The sequence below is a fragment of the Aquarana catesbeiana genome, linkage group LG03, assembly GCF_042186555.1.
Source record: "Aquarana catesbeiana isolate 2022-GZ linkage group LG03, ASM4218655v1, whole genome shotgun sequence".
NCBI classification, from domain to species: domain Eukaryota; kingdom Metazoa; phylum Chordata; class Amphibia; order Anura; family Ranidae; genus Aquarana; species Aquarana catesbeiana.
Genome location: NC_133326.1, coordinates 290154860 through 290174553, shown reverse-complemented (window position 1 = coordinate 290174553; position 19694 = coordinate 290154860). Strand labels below are relative to the sequence as shown.

Here is a 19694-nt window from a genome sequence, read left to right as displayed (position 1 = left end):
ATGAAGATGATCCTAATCCTCTTTCTCTGCATCTAAATATACCTGTGTGTGGCCCTTGTGGTGGTGGCCTATTGGGGGAGCTCTGATGGAGGCTACTTTGGCCCCCCTCCCTCAACATCTGGGCCAGGTGGGCCACATTGTTGTCAATCTAGCACTGTCTTTGACAGTCTAGGATTGGCTCTAGACCCTACCTGTTAAGTTTTATTTCATGTTTTAGGTCTGTGTATATGCCCTCAAGGTTGCTGCTAACTCTTGACAGAGTGTGCTTTAATATTATGTTGTTCTTCTTTGTGCGCTTACACATATTATACATGTCCTTTGGATCTTCTATTTTTGCACTTGTGGAAATGCTTAATGTGACATGTTTTTTTGTTAGTATTGTTGTAATAAAAACTCTTAAATACATTATTCTACAAAGGAAATTACTTTTTATAATGTACATAGTAATTGTCTCATATACTGTTCTTTTGCAACCAATGCAATTTATTCTATAAACCGAAGGTCCATACACATTTATCTATGCTTTAATATAATTAATAATAACCTGTGCACTTCAGATCACTGGTTATATGGAGCATACAGATCCATAAGGCAGCCCGTACAAGTCATTTTTTTTTTGTTCAACCAGTGGGTTGCACAAAAAAACCTGGCTCAATCCCCCCCATCCACACACTCAATGTTGATGGAGGAATCCTTCCGCTGAGCTATGGTATTCTGACAGAGGTAAGACTTCCCTGCTGTCAGAATACAACAATCAGTGCTGCCGGCTATAGCCTACGGTGCTGACTGAGCGTCAAAAAAACAACAGGTTGGTTGTACAGAACTCGATCGGTAGATCGACTTCTGTATAACCACAGTGCCCACACATGAATCAAAATTCAACCAGTCGCGGCTGAACTGGACAAATTTCAATCTATGCATAGCCAGCTTAACATACCATTCTGCATATAGTCTACATTTTGCACATTTACAGTACTGTCATGAATAGAACATAGTTTAACATTTGCCCATGTTGACTGGATTTTTACAGACCTATATAAAATCATTATATTAAGCTACTGTGATCAGGGCCGGCCCAAGACCCATTATGCAGCCTGGGCCCAAGAATTAAATTTATATATGTAATGTATGTAATATATATATATATATATATATATATATATATATATATATATATATATATATATATATATATATATATATATATATATAAAAACACACACATACACACACATACAGTACTGGCATATTGACCAGGCCAGAATTTGTCCAAGCCTACTCTATTTTACATAGAGCTTATGACTCTTTGCTATGTTAATCAGAAACCCCATTTGTCAGACTAGTATTTCAGGGGAAGTTTTAGCTCTTAGGCCCCTTTCACACAAACAGACCGTTCAGGTCCGGCTGTCAGTTTTTTAGGCAGACCTGAACGGACGCTCCATGCAGGTCTATGGAGCGACGGATGTCAGTGGTTACCATGTCCGCTGATATCCGATCTGATAAAACTTATGGCCCTACGTTCGCATCCGTCCTGGCGGATTGGATCAGATGAGATCTGATGAAAACGGACATGCTGTCTGTTTTCGTCTGATCCCTCCATAGGAATCGGCGGGGCTCTGACAGGCCCCTCCCCGCTCAGTGAGCAGAGACAGACCTGTCATCCGCCGGCTCAGCGGAGATCAACGGAGAGATCTCCTGCTGAGCTGGCGGACAGAGCTGAGCAGATCCGCCTCGTGGGAATGAGGCCTTAGATTCCTTCTTTTCTTACATTCTTTCTCTATCAAGATGAGAGCACAGATCTAGATTATAATACACATTATTGCATGCATGAAAGTTATATAGGTGCATATTATTACGGATTGGACATATGCTGGATTGTAGTATCTCTATGCTTGCTAGGACGAATGGGACTCTGAAGGCGATTGTTCATTGGAATATTTACTCTGTTGGATTTTGTCATCTGTTGCAAGTATCTTGTGAACTTTGTTTAGTGCTGGGATTCAATAAATGCAATAATCCTCATTCCACTACTATATCTCTACAGAGACTGACAGGAAGTTAAATAAAATGTCCTTAAAGTGGAACTTCAGTAATTTTTTCATCTTTCCATCTACTAAATCTTCTGCCCTTGTTGTTTTAACTTTGGATAGTAAAACTTTTTTTTCTGCCAGTAAATACCTTATACAGCCCACTTCCTGTTTCTTCTCTAGTAAAAAGCCTAGGCTTATGACATCATGCACAGCTCTCTCTCTCACTCTAGTGAGAGTTTGCCGGTTAAGGGAAGGGTGATGAGTCATAAGAGGGCCAATGAGAGCTGCAGGGCTGGACGTGTGCCTCTGTGCAAATCCAGGAAGTGAATAGGTAGCAGCTTTAGATGCCCACAGTTAAAATGGTTGCAGCCAGACTCAGTGGAGGGAGATTTCTGCAGCATATTTGGCAAGTACAGAATCACAGTATATATAAAATAATATGCAAAGTGGTTGGAGGGAAGCTTCAGAATGGCAAAGATGTTTTTATTACAAATTAAGTGAGCAGACTGCAGCTTCTCTTTAAGTGTGGGTAATTCTCTTCTTAGACAGTTGCCTTTGGGACAGGTGTCCCCAATGGAAGATTTACCATTACCTCTCATTCTGGGGACATCTCTAAAATGTTAAAATTCCCATTGCTTTCTGTTTCAGTGACAGTGGTCGTCAGTACAAATAGAGATGAATCTCCCCTATGAGGAGATAGCAATAACACTGGACTGCGTTGCCTTTATATACACTTTAACATTAAAACTGTATGCTTTTTAATTATAGAAATTAATATTATTTAGAACAAATGAAGGGCATCACTCATGTTTTTATATCCCCAGCCATCCTTTATGGCTAGATTTACATTACAGCGGGTCAGGAACACATCCAAAATTATGCACATTCCTAGGCATATGCGCTGCTCTTTAGCAAACATGTGGGGATGCCATTCATTTTTAATGGCACCCCAAGCATCGGCAAACACGGTAGGTTTTCATGCGCGACAAACCACGTGGGGCCACAGCTCAGTGAGGCGCGATTAAAAAAAAAAGAAAATAAAAATTTCAGGGACTTTTTTCCATCCGTTTAGTCGGCTAGGGCAGCCCATTGAAATGAATAGGGTGCCTACATGCAGAACACAAGTCACAATAATGTGAACCCAGTCTAAATGTATATATGTATAAACTTTTAAAAACATTTATAAGCCTATCTAAAATACACCAACTTGGAAGGGGTCTATACATGTGCACCATGGATCCTAAAACTGCAAAGTAGATACTTGGGTAAGAAAAAGGTGCACATCAGACGGACTTTATCTCTTGCCATATTTTGTGCGAAGCTACACAATATAGCATATGCGATAGCAATTGTATAGCTATTTCTGGTTGTACTCACATGAACGAGTCGTTCTAGACTGGGAATAATTAGAGTTGCTTCACCTCCTTTTATGTTGGGATCTTTCTGAGAGTCTTTAATGGCTTGTAGGATTTCTCCCATTGCTTTTTGGAGTTGCTTGTTTTCTTCAGATAGCTCTTTGACTGAACAGTAAACAAAATAAGGACTTGTAATTCAATACATTTGTCATTTCATATACAGTAGCAAAGAAGAAATGTCAAAAGAAAAATTAGATTTAAAAATAATTGGCCCCTTTTCTGCATCTTTCATTGAAGTGTCCATGCTTCCTATATACCACGAAGAACATTAATTTCTAATCTGCCAAATCCTGCTGTGTGTGTGCTGAGTTGGATAAAGAAGCCCCTGAATTTTCAAACAGAATTCTTAATTAAAGTACATTTGAACCTAACCATTAAAGTCTCTTATATGTTTTAACACATTACTGTAAATACAAAAGTCATTTTTAATCCTTTTAAAGCTGCAGTTTTCACTAAAATAAAACCCAAGGTCATTGTTCAGGCACTGTCTGTAATGGGGTGACAACAGTGTAGCGCGGGGGGCAGCAGCCTCTAGATCGCGATCTACCAGTAGATTGCGGCCAGGTGACTTATAGATCGTGGTCTGGGCTTGCTGACGGCCAACCCAGAGCATTAACCACTTCAGCCCTTGAAGGTTCCACCCCCTTCATTACCAGGCCATTTTTTGCGATACAATACTGCGTCGCATTAACTGACAATCGACAACAACAAAAAAAAGACAGACAATTTTGAAAAAAAAAAAATATTTTTTACTCTGCTATAAAACATATCCTATAAATAAAAAAAAAGTAAAAAAAAAAAAATCACATTTCCTCATAAATTTAAGCCAATATGTATTCTGCTACATGTTTTGGTAAAAAAAAAATCCCAATAAGCGTATATTGATTGTAGATGCTATAACTTTTGCGCAAACCAATCTATGGGATATTTTTATGGCATTTTTATTTTTACTAGTAATGGTGGTGATCAGAAATTTTTAGTGGGACTGAGACATTGCGGTGGAGAAATCAGACACTAATGCCGTGTACATATGAACGGAATTTCCGACAGAAAAAGTCAGACGGGATCTTTTCATCGTATATTCCGAACGTGTGTATGCCCAATCGGACTTTTTACATCAAAAATTCTGACGGACCTAGAAAGAGAACATGTTCTAAATTTTTCTGACGGAACCAATTCCTATCGGGAAAGCCGCTCGTCTGTATGCTGTTCCAACGTACCAAAAACAAAGCATGCAATGAAGCAAGTACGAGACGGAAGCTATTGGCTACTGGCTATTGAACTTCCTTTTTCTAGCCACGTCGTACGTGTTGTACATCACCGCGTTCTGGACGGTCGGACTTTGGTGTGACCGTGTGTATGCAAGACAGCTTGAGCGGAATTCCGTCGGAGAAACCTTCAGAGTTTATTCCGACGGCAAAACCGGTCGTGTGTACGCGGCATAAGTGACACTATTTGGGGACCAGTGACACGAATAGTTATCAGTGCTAAAAAAATGCACTCTCTCGGTACTAATGACACTGGCAGAGAAGGGGTTAACACCAGGGGCGATCAAAGGGTTAAGTGTGCTCCTAGGGAGTGCATTCTAACTGTGTGGGGGATTGCTTAACTGGAGGAAGAGACAGATCTTTGTTCCTGCTTAGCAGGAACACACGATCTCCATCTTTCTCTCTGACAGAAGGGCAGTCTGCCTTGTTTACTTAGGCAGACCGCCGTTCTGCCTCACCTGTCAACGATTGGTGGGTCCCGGCGGACATCGTGTCTGCTGGAACCGCTGATTGGCTCCCACTGTGTCCAATCACAGCGGAAGTGAGGTGCCAGCGGCATGCGCGCCCCCCATACCCGGAAGAAACCACAACGTACAAGTTTGTTATTTTGAGCAGTTGGGCCGCCCTGCCGCAGTAAATGTGCAGTGGGTGGTTCGGAACTGGTTAAACAGAGTGCAATGCAGAGGGACTACTTGTAAAGTTGGAGCTGTAGTAAGGAGCAAGAGCCGCATAAGCCAATGCCTCCTCTGTAGTGCTGGCTTCTGTCTTATGCGGAGTGATACTACACCTGCAGGATACAATAATAGTCTATGGCAAAGCGCAGCTAACCCAGGAAAGTTGCAGATGCACTGCGCTACATCCAAGGTGCAGGTAAACCACAGCACATCAGTGTGAAAGCAGTCTTATAGGGGGCTCAGAACAATTAGAGTTTATTTACATTTGCAGTTCGGGGGTGGCAAAACCCCATAGTTAAGACATGTTTTTATCACCCCCGCCCCAACTGCACCCCCTTTAGCTGCAGTGGCTAGGGGTGTAAATGTTGCAGCCACAACAGGCGTTATATGCCCGGTTATGGTTGGTGGGTGTAGCATCTGCCAAGCATGACCCATTTAAGTGAATGAGGCCGCTCTGCAAGTGCCCTGCAACCTTGTGTTGCTTTCTCACAACCTGCTTTAACCCCTTGGACCCCACAGAAGCACGCAGTTTCAGGGAGCTTGAGGAGTGGCCCCATTTAATTGAATGGGTTGCGTTTTGCAGGCTGTAGCACCCACCAAAAGCAACAGGGGGCTTAATTCCTGCTGTGGCATGTGTACACTTTTGGCTGCTGCCTCAGCAGCTAAAGGAGGGAGGTACAGGGGGCAGTAAAACTGCCACTCAACCGCAGGGTTTTACCAAATCTGTGTGTGAACGAGCCCTGCCGAATGCAACTAAGGGCTCATTCACAAGTGCAGCAGGCACTGTTGCTCCTCTGAAAAGAGATCCAAGTGTGTTTTACAGGTGGTAAGGAGGCAATATGCCTCCTCACCACCTGATTTAAACCCATGATTGATGCAATGAATACAATTGCAACACGGTAGTATGGCAATTAGAGGTTTAAATCAGGTGTGAGGAGGCAACACTGTGCCCGGTGATCTTTGACTTCTCCCATGTTGCTCAGGTAGATCTCCGCATCTTTAACTGGTTCCCGACCGGCTTCAGTACACGCTGCACGGCAGGGGACCTGATGCGCGTGGCCAGCGATCACGTGCGATGATGTGCACGAGCGCCAGCACAAGGATTTGTGTGTGTAAACTGTGCTGTCAGAGGAGAGGAGACATGTCCTAGTAAGTAAGAACAGTGAAATGTCTCCTCTCCTACTCAGTCCTATCCCTATATAGAGTTAGAACACAGTGAGGGAACACACACTACAGGGATCACCCTGTAGTGTTAACCCCTTCCCTACCAATGTCATTTACACAGTAATCCGTGCATTTTTATAGCACTGATCACTGTATAAATGTCAATGGTCCCAAAAATGTGTCATAAGTGTCCGATCTGTCCGCCACAATGTTGCAATACCGCTAAAAATCCCAGATCACCACCATTACTAGTAAAAAAATAAAATAAAAATGCCATAAAAATGCCATAAATCTTTCCCATAGTTTGTAGATGCCATAACTTTTGCACAAACCAATCAATATAAGCTTATTACGATTTTTTTTTTACCAAAAATATGTAGAAGAATATATATTGGCCTAAACTGATGAAGAAATTTGATTTTAAAAAAAAAAAAAAAAAAATTGGGGATATTTATTATAGCAAAAAGTTAAAAATAGTTTTTTGTTTTTTTTCAAAATTGACGTTTTTTTGTGTACAGCGCAAAAAATAAAAACTGCAGAGGTGATCAAATAGCACCAAAAGAAAGCTCGATTTGTGGGAAAAAAAGGACGTTGATTTTGTTTGGATACAGCATCGCATGACCACGCAATTACCAGTTAAATCGACGCAGTGCCAAATTGTAAAAAGTGCTCTGGTCAGGAAGGGGGCAAAAACTTCCAGGGCTGAAGTGGTTAAAGTTGCCTACCCCTGGTGTAGTGTATAAACATACACATACCCACACAAACAGTTGTGCTCTTATGTTGTTGACCAGTCACATGCACCCCTGGTAAAGTCTACAAGCAACCATGTCAACACACACTGTGCAGGCATGGTCCAAGACTAGGAAGCTCATTCTGAGCAATGGCACTGCAACAAGTGCATGTAGAAAGGTAGTAGCTGAAAGAGGCAAGAGGAGATCAGCAGCATAGAGGATGAAAAAAAGTAAACACATTACTTACAGGAACACAAAAACATGGCAGTACTTCCTAATACACAGGGATTTAGCAAACATCCAGTTATGGTTTACAATTTTTATTGAGTTGTTACATTTTTATCATTGTACATAAAAGCAAAACCCACTCTTACCTATTCATCCCATTCCTTCGCTAAACTCCCCTTTTCAATACATCAAACCAAAACATGAACAGATATAGTTCAAAATGCTTTTAAATTTTGTAACAATGACGGCCTTGTCACATACACACGATAAATGACACTTTACATACATTCATCAATATTGCACTTACTGTACTGTATGTGGCATTGCTTATCAAAAGCACACTGTACCCCTTGTAACAGACAATAATAATGATCCTGTATTGGTGAAATAAAATATCTAAACAATTTTTGCCTGGCAAAGAAAAGTTTTCTCCTGGCCACCTCATGCTGTAGCTGGTTGACCACCCTGGTTTGTAACCTGAGTTGGACAGCCCCAGCAGGAGAAGGGTCTGATATGTAGCCCTGTTCAGTGGAGGACAGATCCCCCATTGCCCTGTCCAGTGCGGCTGCTGAATTAGCCTTCAGCCTGTTGAGATACAGGAGGTCAGAGTCAAGCGTGCGTGTAATTTAAAGGTTTCCCATACTATATCTGGGGATGCAGATCCGTTATTCTCTAAATAGTAGGCTCTCCAACTGTTACCAAGCTCGTCATCCTCTGATAGCAGGGTGAGCCAGAACGGATTCAGGCGCCACGTACAGGGTGGTTTGTCTAATGGGACGGAAAGGCTAATCCAATATGGGCTATGGTCTGAAAGTAGTCTAGGGGAGAACTCAACTCTCAATAACATTGGGGCAAGGGTGTTGGAGCTAAGTATAAAGTCTATGAGGGACATGGTGTTATGAGTGGCTGAGAAACAGAAGTAAGCTCGGTCGAGCGGGAACGTAAGGCGCCAGGTATCAGTGAGATTAAAGGAGGTGATAAGTCAGGAGAATCTAGCGTTGGTTGGAGCTGTAGTAGGTAATGGTGACAGTTTAATGCTGGGTTCAGCGTAACGTTAAAATCCCCTAGCCACACTGCCTGAATCGAAGGATGACGAGTCATATACAGCAAGCCCTCTGTAACTATAGCAGAACTAAATGGGGGAGGTACATAAAATGCCATCAAAAGGTTCTGAAATAAAATATCTAAAGCTGGCCAGACCCTTTTATCCACACAAGGTGGATGGAGGAATATTCCACCATTGGGACATTGTATTCTGACAGCAGGACTCTGCTGACAAAATAAGCTATTCAGCAGCTGCAGTCACTGATCAACAAAGCTTTTCCGCATCTCCGATCGACTTATGTCAAATGGGGACTGCCACACATGGATCACAAATTCGTCTGGTCCCTGCTCAACCAGCCAAAGTTCCATCTATGGCTAGCTTTAAGACTCTTGTGTCAAGTTGTGTAGTTTATCTATCATTGACCACTATCACGTCAAGTAACTAACTGAGGTGTTAATCAGCAGCATTTAACATAAAAGCCTATGGAGGATTAGCTGTGGAGATGTAAGACCTGGTGTTTCTAGACATCGCTCAGTGTTTCATAAAGGTGTTTGCTCAACCCCCTTGTTGATATGCAAGTTATCATGTTACAACTAAAAACATAAATGTATTTTATTGGGATTTTATGTGATAGACCAACACAAAGTGGCACATAATTGTGAAGTGGAAGGAAAATGATAAATGGTTTTCAGAATTGATGATAAATAAATATCTGAAAAGTGTGGCGTGCATTTGTATTCAGCCCCCTTTATTCTGATACCCCCAACTAAAATCTAGTGGAACCCATTGCCTTCAGAGTCCACCTGTGTGTAATTTTATCTCAGTATAGATACAGCTGTTGTGTGAAACACTTAGAGGTTTGTTAGAGAACCATACTGAACAATCAGCATCATGAAGGACAAGGAACACACCAGACAGGTCAGGGATAAAGTTGTGGAGAAGTTTAAAGCAGGGTTAGGTTATAAAAAAATATACCAAGCTTTGAACATCTCATGGAGCACTGTTCAATCCATCATCCGAAAATGGAAAGAGTATGCCACAACTGCAAACCTACCAAGACATGGCTGTCCACCTAAACTGACAGGCCGGGCAAGGAGAGCATTATTCAGAGAAGTAGCCAATAGGCCCATGGTAACTCTGAAGGAGCTGCAGGCATCCACAGCTCAGGTGGGAGAATCTGTCCACAGGACAACTATTAGTCGTTCGGTCCACAAATCTGCCTTTTATGGAAGAGTGGCAAGAAGAAAGCCATTGTTGAAAGAAAGCCAAAAGGAAGTCCTGTTTGCAGTTTGCGAGAAGCCATGTGGGGGACACAGAAAACACGAGGAAGAAGGTGCTCTGGTCAGATAAGACCAAAATTGAACTTTTTGGCCTAAAAGCAAAACGCTATATGTAAAAACTAACAGTCCACTTCACTGTGAACACATCATTCGCAATGTGAAACATGGTGGTGGCCACATGATGTTGTGGGGATGCTTTTCCTTAGCAGGGACAGAAAAGCTGGTCAGAGTTGATGGAAAGATGGATGGAGTCAAATATAGGGCAATCTTAGAAGAAAACCTGTTAGAGTCTGCAAAAGACTTGAGACTGGGGAGGAGGTTCACCTTCCAGCAGGACAACGACCCTAAACATACAGCCAGAGCTACAATGAAGTGGTCTAGATCAAAGCATATTTATGTGTTAGAATGGCCCAGTCAAAGTCCAGACCTAAATCCAATTGAGAATCTATTTTACAAAAAAGAATGGGCAAAAATGTCACTCTAGATGTGCAAAGCTAGTAGATACATACCCAAAAAGACTTTAGCTGTAATTGCTGCGAAAGGTAGTTCTTCAAAGTATTGACTCAGCGGGGCTGAATACAAATGCACGCCATACTTTTCACATATTTATTTGTAAAAAATGTTGAAAAAACATTTAGAATTTTCCTTCCACTTCACAATTATGTGCCACTTTGTGTTGGTCTATCACATAAAATCCCAATAAAATAAATTTACGTGCTTGGTTGTAACATGACAACATGTGGAAAAGTTAGCGTATGAATACTTTTTCAAGGCACTGTAAGTCCAAGGAGGCACATGCCACCTTTGTATCTATCTCTATTATTTATATCTGATAGGTTTATAGCTTTGCAGAAGCATGCACTGACACTCGGGACTGTGGGAGCAGAGAGAGAGGCACACAGCATCTATGCCAACCCCTCCCCTGTGCTACCCATTCAGAGAAGCCTTTGTATTTTGTGATTGAGTTCCCATAATACAAAGGCTTCAGCGATTGGGCAGGAGAAGGGGCAGGCATAGCAGCTGCACCGACTCTAATGTTGAAGATGCTTATATCTAAAGCATCAGTGTCGGGCTCCCTGAAATACAGCGATAGACGTTTTCCGAAAGCACAATAAAACTGTCAGATATAAATAATAGAGATAAGCCCAGGAGACGTCATGAAGTTCCTTAGACTTAACTCATAGCGTGCCTTCACTTTTTACAAAGCAGCTGGATTCTTGGAATTCAGCTTTAACAGACTGTTTCCATATATTAAAAGTGGGAGAAGAAAATATCCATTTTGGGGCTATAAGTTTTTGTGCAATACATAACACTTCAGTAATGGTAGTATGTGTTTTTCAGTATAGTTTCCTTCCTTAACTATGGCTGGCCATACATGGGTCGAATTTCGAAAGAATTTTATTTCGAAAATATTATCTAAGAATTTTCGCTCGAATTTCGCACCATTAGTGAGGTGCAGCAATCGAATTTGAGTAATCGGGCATGCTGGAAATTTTTTCAAAAACGAATTTCTAATCAATGATGGCAGAATTGTGCAAGAAATGTAAAAGAAAAAATAATGCGCATGTGCAAAAAAAAGAAAATTCCCGGAAAGAAATGAAGATTCCCAGCCACGAAAATTATTTTCACGAGGTGAAATTGAAGGCTTGGTTGGTGAAATTTCTAAATCAATGGTGGCATCATTGGATCACAAAACGCACGAAATTGCTGATTTTAAAAAGAAAATTCTTTCGATATTCGACTATGTATGGCCAGCCTAATTCTAAAATGCAGATTTTGGGATAATTGCACAAGTTTGTTTGAAACATGTTGTTAACCGTATCAATAATATCTCTCCAATATATAAACAGTTTAGGGCACCTTCAGAGCATGTCACTGGCGTAGCGTCAGGGGTTGCAATTGCAACCCATCTCCATGCTCCAGGGGGCCCATGCAATCTCCCTGTTTTACACCTGGACAGGAGGGGCGGCCTATACATAAACAAATCTTCCTGCAGCCTTTGACAGACTGCTTGTGCTCCTCTACCTCCCATAGACATTCAGCGTCTGCAGGAGTAAAACGGAGGAGATCGCTTCCTGTATATGCTGCCCTGTTCGGGTTACTCATCTCTGCTGACGGCCCCCCCGTGCGCTCCCCTAGTCCCCCCAGCAGCCCTGCTGGTTTCCTCCCTCTCCTCTCCCTCGGGTTTGCTGCTGCTGAGGATGGAGAGCTGGGAAGTATGTCTTTTACTGGCTCCTTCCTTTTATGAAAGAACACAGTGAGAGATTGGTACCGATCACTCACTGTGTCGTAGTACACAGTTCAAAACTGAATCGTAGTAAACTGTTTACTATGATTTGTTTTGTGAATGAACGAAAAGTTCTATACAGAGCTATTCCTGTTCATTCACTCTGTGCTGCTGAGGGTGCAGAGATGGAGATTGAGAGCTGTGTCCTCAATCCCTTTTCTCTGTCTCAAAAGTGAGACATCAGGGGGTAACAGAAAAAAAAAAAAAAAAAAAACACAACAGGGCTGCTAAAAATAAAAAATAAAATTGTAAAAAAAAAAAAAAAAATGGTAATAAATAATGAAATCTCGTCCTCTGCCCTACTGACACTGTTCACTGCTCTACTGACTGACACTGATAGGCTAAGTTTATATTTTTTATAGTGACCTTTGTTTTATGATATTTGTCTATGTTTTCCTTACTATTTAGTTAGGCCTTGTTAAAAAAAGAGGAAAGGACGCCAAACCCTAGTGTTCTTTAAACTTTCATTTTGTTCAGGCAGATCTCCACCTCTCAAAAGGTTACTTACCCCTCCTCCAGGGTATTAAAAAGAATTAGAGAGGTATGTCAAAATGTGGACAGTTTCTCCAAAATCTTTTGACTTACCCTCTCAATATGTAAATAAAGATCTGAAATAACTCTTTAGCCACCTGGAGTTTTGTGGCGCATGGCGGGAGTATCTTGGTGTGTAGTGTAAGTGGTGGGTGGTAGTGGGGGGGGGGGCAGATCAACTCTTGCAAGCTTCAAGCTACACCTCTGGAGCATGTGAAACAGTGTGGCCAGTTCTAAATCACTTTTGAACCATATTGGGGTGCCTCTGCATCCCCAATGTGTCATTTTTGTGGAGATCGATAGGTCATGTGCAGTATGAAAAGCTGATTCGGATGTTAAGTGGGGAATAGACAACACAACAGACAAAATATCAGACCATTCTTCATCCAACATTCAGCCCATGTCAGTTTCTAAGCCCTTCGTGCAAGATGAGAGACTCTGCGCATTTTGTAGCACTAGTGTGTTGGAAACTGTGAAAGTAAAACTTTTTTTGCCTTTACAGTAGCTATGTGTCTAAATAGCAGGGTGTCAGTATAGGTCTATATACATAGCTGACTGCGCCAACAAAGCATGATGCACTTGTAAATACTGGAAAAACCTTTGCTTTAGTATCTCATATTCATCGTGTATTCCTTTTGCAGAATTTTAATGCTTTAAGAACCAGATCTTGATAAATTTGGTGTACATATATCAACCTGTGATCATACTAAGGTTACGGCTCAAATCCTTGTCTTTTCTGTAATTCTGAATAACTGTGGCTGTTCCACAATGTTGAGTATGAGGTAAAACATTCAAGTGCATGATCAGTTTCACCAGGGTCCATATTTTATTCTGCATGTGTAGGGTGGGTACATGTGGTAGGGAACAAAAAAGTCTGGTGCAGGGAAGCAACACAGGGTAGCCCCGTGGAAGGATTTACATTTACTTTAAATGGAATTTGCCATTTGTTCTTTTGACACTGGTTTACATGAAAAGTGCCTATAATGAGCTAGTAGCCGGATGAGCTTAGTGCAAAATGTGAATTGCCCTTAGAGGCAGTAACAAAAATATAAATGAATATGTTTGTCACTCCACACCCACAGTTAAAACTCAATCATATGTCAGAATGGCTGGTTAACTTGTAGAAGTGTGTGTATATTTATCCCCACATATAGTACATATAGTTGAAAAAAAAAACAAAAAACATACTTACATTTGGATTTTAATTCAACAACAACAGTTTTGCTTCTTTCAAGTTCTCTTTCTTTGTTATTTAATTCTTTTGACAAAAGCTCATTCTGAAAAGAAAAATACATAATGAAAAAAACAACAAAAAAAAAAAAAAAACACCTTGCATGAGCACTGTGCTCCTTCAGTAAGGTGCAATAGCTGGAAGGCCTTTAACCCACTATGCACATTACAATGTGACTGTAAAATCTTTGTACAATTACTTTTAGACTTTCAAAATGATGTAATATGTATATTATATGTAATTTAATAATATGTATATTGTAATAATAATTCATTTTTATTGCTATTAAACAACAAAGACATATTGTATAAGCATATAAAAAAGAGAGAGAGGGAAAAAAGGGACAAAGGAAGTAGCACATGCTACCGTCTGAACATCAGACACAAAAAGTCACAATGTGTATCAATCCATAAAGTCCATAAGTAAAAAAAAAAAAAAAATCAAAACAAAAATGGGAAGTATTCTTATTGGGAATCTATGAACCTGGAACTATTGTATATAATTGCATAATCGTTCAGTATAGATTATTTTCAAATCATAATATTACGTAGCCGTTTTTGTTGGATACTGATCCAGACTGATCCATGCAAGTGTCTCACAGTGCTTTTAAGCAGATACTATGTATGTAAATTAGGAGAAACTACAAAAAAATATATAAAAAATTGTCTGAGAAGCCATGGAGAGAGGCTGTCAGTTCCCATACTAGTTTCAGAACGACTTCACTCACAGCGAACTTAAACAGATTCAATGTCTGTTGGTAGTATCTAGCCAGGAATGGAGTAGCTGCCTCCATTAGGAGGACCTTCCCTGAGATATTTGTGTATCTACAAAAATATGTTGATTAAAGACTTTGAAACCTTTGAAATGCCCACAGCAATAACCTATACGTATTTTTTTTTTATTATAACCCAACTTTGAGGTATGCAGTCTTTACTTAAATAGAATACTGCAAATGAACATAACAACATGCACTGCATTTTACTCAGAACCATCCCTTTGTATGCATAATAAACGACACCACCATGCATTTTTCCCCTCTTTCTCACTATATATACTGTATTTATTGGCGTATAACACTCACTTTTTTAGCCTGAAAATCGGGTGCAAATAGTGTGTGCGTGTTATACGCCAATACTTCAATTTTGGCTGCCTCAGAGAAGATAGGGAGGGCGGTGGGACGAGCGCCGTCAGATTACATGCAGTGAGATTCTCCTGTTTACTTGGCGGACTCTGTAATAGGTAATAGGAAGTCCCATCCACTGCGCCACCATTGGACCACTGTTCTATCTATCATAGGAGATTCTCACTGTATGTAATCTGTCGGCGCTCGTCCCGCCCCCCTCCCTGTCCCCTCTAGGCTGCAGATGGGCATCAATCAGGCTGCACTGTTGGCAATGGTGAGGCTGCTGCATTGATGGCAATGATGAGGCTGCTGCATTGATGGAAATGATGAGGCTGCATTGATGGCACTTGTGAAGCTGCAGATGGGCATTGATCAGGCTGCATTGATTGCAATGGTGAGTCTGCAGATGGGCACTGACCCTTGTTTTGCTTCAAAGTTCCTTATTTAAATTTTTTTTTTTTTTCTGAAACTTCCCTCTTAAAATGAATGTGCGTGTAATACGCCTGTGCGTGTTATACGCCGATAAATACGGTGTGTATATGTATGTATATGTATATATATGAGGAGACATGTAATGCTGCACAGTGGTCTGAGGAGGCCTGTAATGCTGCACAGTGGTCTGAGGAGGCCTGTAATGCTGCACAGTGGTCTGAGGAGGCCTGTAATGCTGCACAGTGGTCTGAGGAGGCCTGTAATGCTGCACAGTGGTCTGAGGAGGCATGTAATGCTGCACAGAGTTGTGGAAATTTTCATTAATGTATGTTGTCAGATGCCCCTCAGTGTGTCTGTTTTGCTGTAAAATACACTTATGCGAGGGTATTCGCACATACAGACACTGGTGGAAGACCACTGGATGCGGTAACCTTCCCGTGGACACGGCGGATCTGTTTGCTCTTTTAAGGATATTTGTTTATGCCTCATCAAGGAACTGGCCACTCTATAGCGATCGCATTTAAACTCCTAAGTAAGCAGGTCTGCGTCTATGGGAACCATAGCATAACCATACAAAATTATGGCCCACTGGGCCATAATGTAGTATGGCTCGCATAATTGGTAGCAGTGGGAGTGTGCACACGGTTGTGTTCGGAACCATGTGCTGGCCGCATGGTTTTTGCGCACCACCATCTGCACACGTCACTACTGCATTTCTATTTGTATATATGCATGTGTCATTGGTTCTTTTGATTGAATACAAGTGGCTGATTCTGAAGCCAGCAGCCATTTTTGTTATCCATGTGTTTAGTATAAATAAAAGCAGCTTGGCTACCTTGTGCAAGATGATACTGAGCTCGAGGCGATACCAGCATCTGTTTATGTTACTTTGAGAGATAAATGAGCGCGTTTTCCCAGGATTATATAAGAGAGCTTCTTGTGCTTTTAAGCGCAAAGAAATTATATGCTTATAGGGAGAAGCTTAGAATTTCCCTGACAACAGTGGTCTGGACAGTGGTCTGAGGAGGCCTGTAATGCTGCACAGTGGTCTGAGGAGGCCTGTAATGCTGCACAGTGGTCTGAGGAGGCCTGTAATGCTGCACAGTGGTCTGAGGAGGCCTGTAATGCTGCACAGTGGTCTGAGGAGGCCTGTAATGCTGCACAGTGGTCTGAGGAGGCCTGTAATGCTGCACAGTGGTCTGAGGAGGCATGTAATGCTGCACAGTGGTGTGAGGAGGCCTGTAATGCTGCACAGTGGTCTGAGGAGGCCTGTAATGCTGCACAGTGGTCTGGACAATTGTCTGAGGAGGCCTGCAATGCTGCGCAGTCCTCTGGATGGTGGTCTGAGGGGAAGTCTGTAATGCTGCACAGTGCACTGGATGGTGGTCTGAGGGGAAGCCTGTAATGCACAGTGCTCTGGGACAGTGGTCTAAGAGGCCTGTAATTCTTCATAGTGCTCTGGATGTTGGTCTGAGGGGAGGCCTGTAATGTACACACTTACAGTGCTCTGGGTGGTCTGAGGAGGCCTGTAATGCTGGGTGCACAGTGCTAAGCACGCTATGGTTGCTACTCGCTACCTTGCTTGCTGGGAGAGGAAGCACTCACGGACTTTACAGGCAGAGCTGCAAGGAAACCGGTAGTTCACGTCGGTAAACGTCCCTCCCTCACATTTTCATTTTGTTTTCGTTGTTGACAAAAATGGAATTGATTTTTGCTGTAGTTTTCATCAATTGATGAAAATGCAGGGTAATTTTTGTATGTGCTGGAAGGGATGGTCTGATTCTTCTCTGCTTCAGTTAAATCACAATTACAGGTTTTATCCCTCCCCCAGTCTACAACTGGGCAAGGAAACAGTACACTGATAAGTCACTCTTTCTGCTCTCTCCTCCAATCAGTATGCTACTTATTAGCACTTGAAAATTACAGTTCAACTAACTACTTCCTTGTACTGCTTTTTTCTTCTTAGAGTCTGAGCTTTGCTGTAGAGGATTTCAAGAAGCCGATATCAGATCAAATTCAAGGGGCTAACACTAGCTTACATTTATTAAAACACATTTAATAATGTAATAATAAATACAGAGCTGCATGACTGTGTTTTTATATCTGCCTGGAGTTCAACTTTTCAACCCCACCTCTCAAGTAAATAACCTTTTGTTATGCAATATTTTCATTGACATCTGATTTGCTGTTAAAAATAAAGGATCTTTAAAGATTTACAGGATATTCTTACCTTTTCTCTAATTTCGCCTGTTTTATCCAGGACAACAAAACTGGAATCTCTCTGTCTAGAACTGGGGTCTGTAGTGGAACTTCCATTCAAGAACAAGTCATCAGCTGTTAACCCTGAAATAAAAAAACACATAGCAATAAAGTAGTTGTCAAGGCAGAAAGTTTTTTTTTTATGCCGCTCCACCTTATACTGAACTGATCCAGTAATGTGCACAAGATTAGAGGCTCTCTTGGCTCCCTCACTCCTCAGTGGCTGAGACAGCAGCGGGAGCCATTGGCTCCCGCTGCTGTCAATCAGCCAGTGAGGAGGGAGCGGGGGACGGGGCCGAGCCATGCTCTGTGTCCTATGGACAACAAACAGAGTGGGGCTCATGCGTGAGCACACATGAGTGTCCCCATAGAAAGAAGCTTGCTATGGGGGAGCCAGTAAAGCCAGTAGGAGATCCGAAAAGAGGAGGATCATTGAACCATTGCACAGAGTAGATAAGCATAGCATGTTTGTTATTTTAAAGAAAAAAAAAAGTTTACTATCACTTAACCAATTCACGCCCGGCCTATATCAGAATGACAGCCGGGCGGTGGTTCTGTTATCCTGACTGGACGTCATATGACGTCTTTCAGGACAACATGCCGGCACGCAGTGCGGTGTTCGGTGGTGCTGTGTGTCACTCTGACACACCACATCTCTGACGGAGGCTCCTTACCACGTGATCAGCTGTGACCAATCACAGCTCATCACAGCGTGAACCAGGAAGTGCCGGTAAACGGCTTTCCTCGGTTTGCACTTACAGGGAGAGCCGATTGGCGGCTCTCCCTGGCGGAAGGGGGGGGGTCTGCGCTGATAATCAGCACATTGATTATCAGGGCAGCCCCCATGAGAGGTGCCCATCAGCTGCCAGTCTGTGGCCCATCAGTAACGCCTGTCAGTGCCCAAAGTGCCAATCAGTGCCCATAATTGTGCCAATCAGTGCCCCATCAGTAATGCCTGGCAGTGCCCTTCAGATGCCAATCAGTAATGCCTGTCAGTAGCTCCTCATCAGTGCTGCCTATCCAGTGCCCATCAGTGCCCATCAGTGTCGCCTATCAGTGCTGCTTATCAGTGCCCATCAATTCTATATATCAGCTCCCATCAGTGCCACCTCATCAGCGCCCATTAGTGCAGCCTCATCAGTGAAGGAGAAAACAAAATGTTATAACAGAAGTGAAGAAAAAATAAGATTTTTATAACAGCTTACCTGTAAAATCCTTTTCTTTTGAGGTACATCACGGGACACAGAGCCTCAGTAATTACTGATGGGTTATATGGGTATCACAAGGTGATTGGACACTGGTCACACCCTAGACAGGAAGTTCAACCCCCTATATAACCCCTCCCCTTACTGGGGATACCTCAGTTTTGTAGCAAAGCAATATAAGTGTATTAGAAGAGGGGCGGGACCTCTGTGTCCCGTGATGTACCTCAAAAGAAAAGGATTTTACAGGTAAGCTGTTATAAAAATCCTATTTTCTTTCTCGTACATCACGGGACACAGAGACTCAGTAATTACTGATGGGATGTCCCAGAGCAATGCTATTTGAGGGGAGGGGACCACACAACGTAGGGTGTAATCAGACCTGAGGACCTCATACCGCTGCCTGTAGCACACTACGCCCAAAGGCGATATCCTTATGCCTTCCCACATCCACCTGATAAAATCTGGTGAATGTATGGACTGAAGACCAGGTTGCGGCCTTGCAGATTTGAGCCATAGAGGCCTGGTGATGCACCGCCCAAGAAGCACTAATAGCCCTTGGGAGTGTGCCTTGATTTGAAAAGGTGGAACTTTCTGTTTCAAATCGTAAGCTTGAATAATCATTTGTCTAATCCATTTAGAAATGGTAGACTTTGACGCTGCCTGTCCTCTATTGGGACCTTCTTGCAGTACGAACAAAACATCCGTTTTGCGAATTTGAGCAGTTGCTTCCAGATAGGCCTTGACTGCTCTTACTACATCCAAAGAATGTAGTGACCTTTCTTCCGTAGAAC

General features: G+C 42.1%; 1 protein-coding gene across 1 annotated transcript in view; it reads right to left on the bottom strand.

The window, feature by feature from the left end:
* Positions 1–19694, bottom strand: part of CEP290 (centrosomal protein 290) — a 318271-nt gene that overhangs the window by 226988 nt on the left and 71589 nt on the right. Inside the window, exons 17-19 of the mRNA XM_073620204.1 lie at positions 17670–17782; positions 13846–13930; positions 3408–3550 (exon numbers count right to left, since the gene is read on the bottom strand). Coding sequence (XP_073476305.1) covers positions 3408–3550; positions 13846–13930; positions 17670–17782 — 341 coding nt within the window. The remainder of the gene's footprint in view (positions 1–3407; positions 3551–13845; positions 13931–17669; positions 17783–19694) is intronic.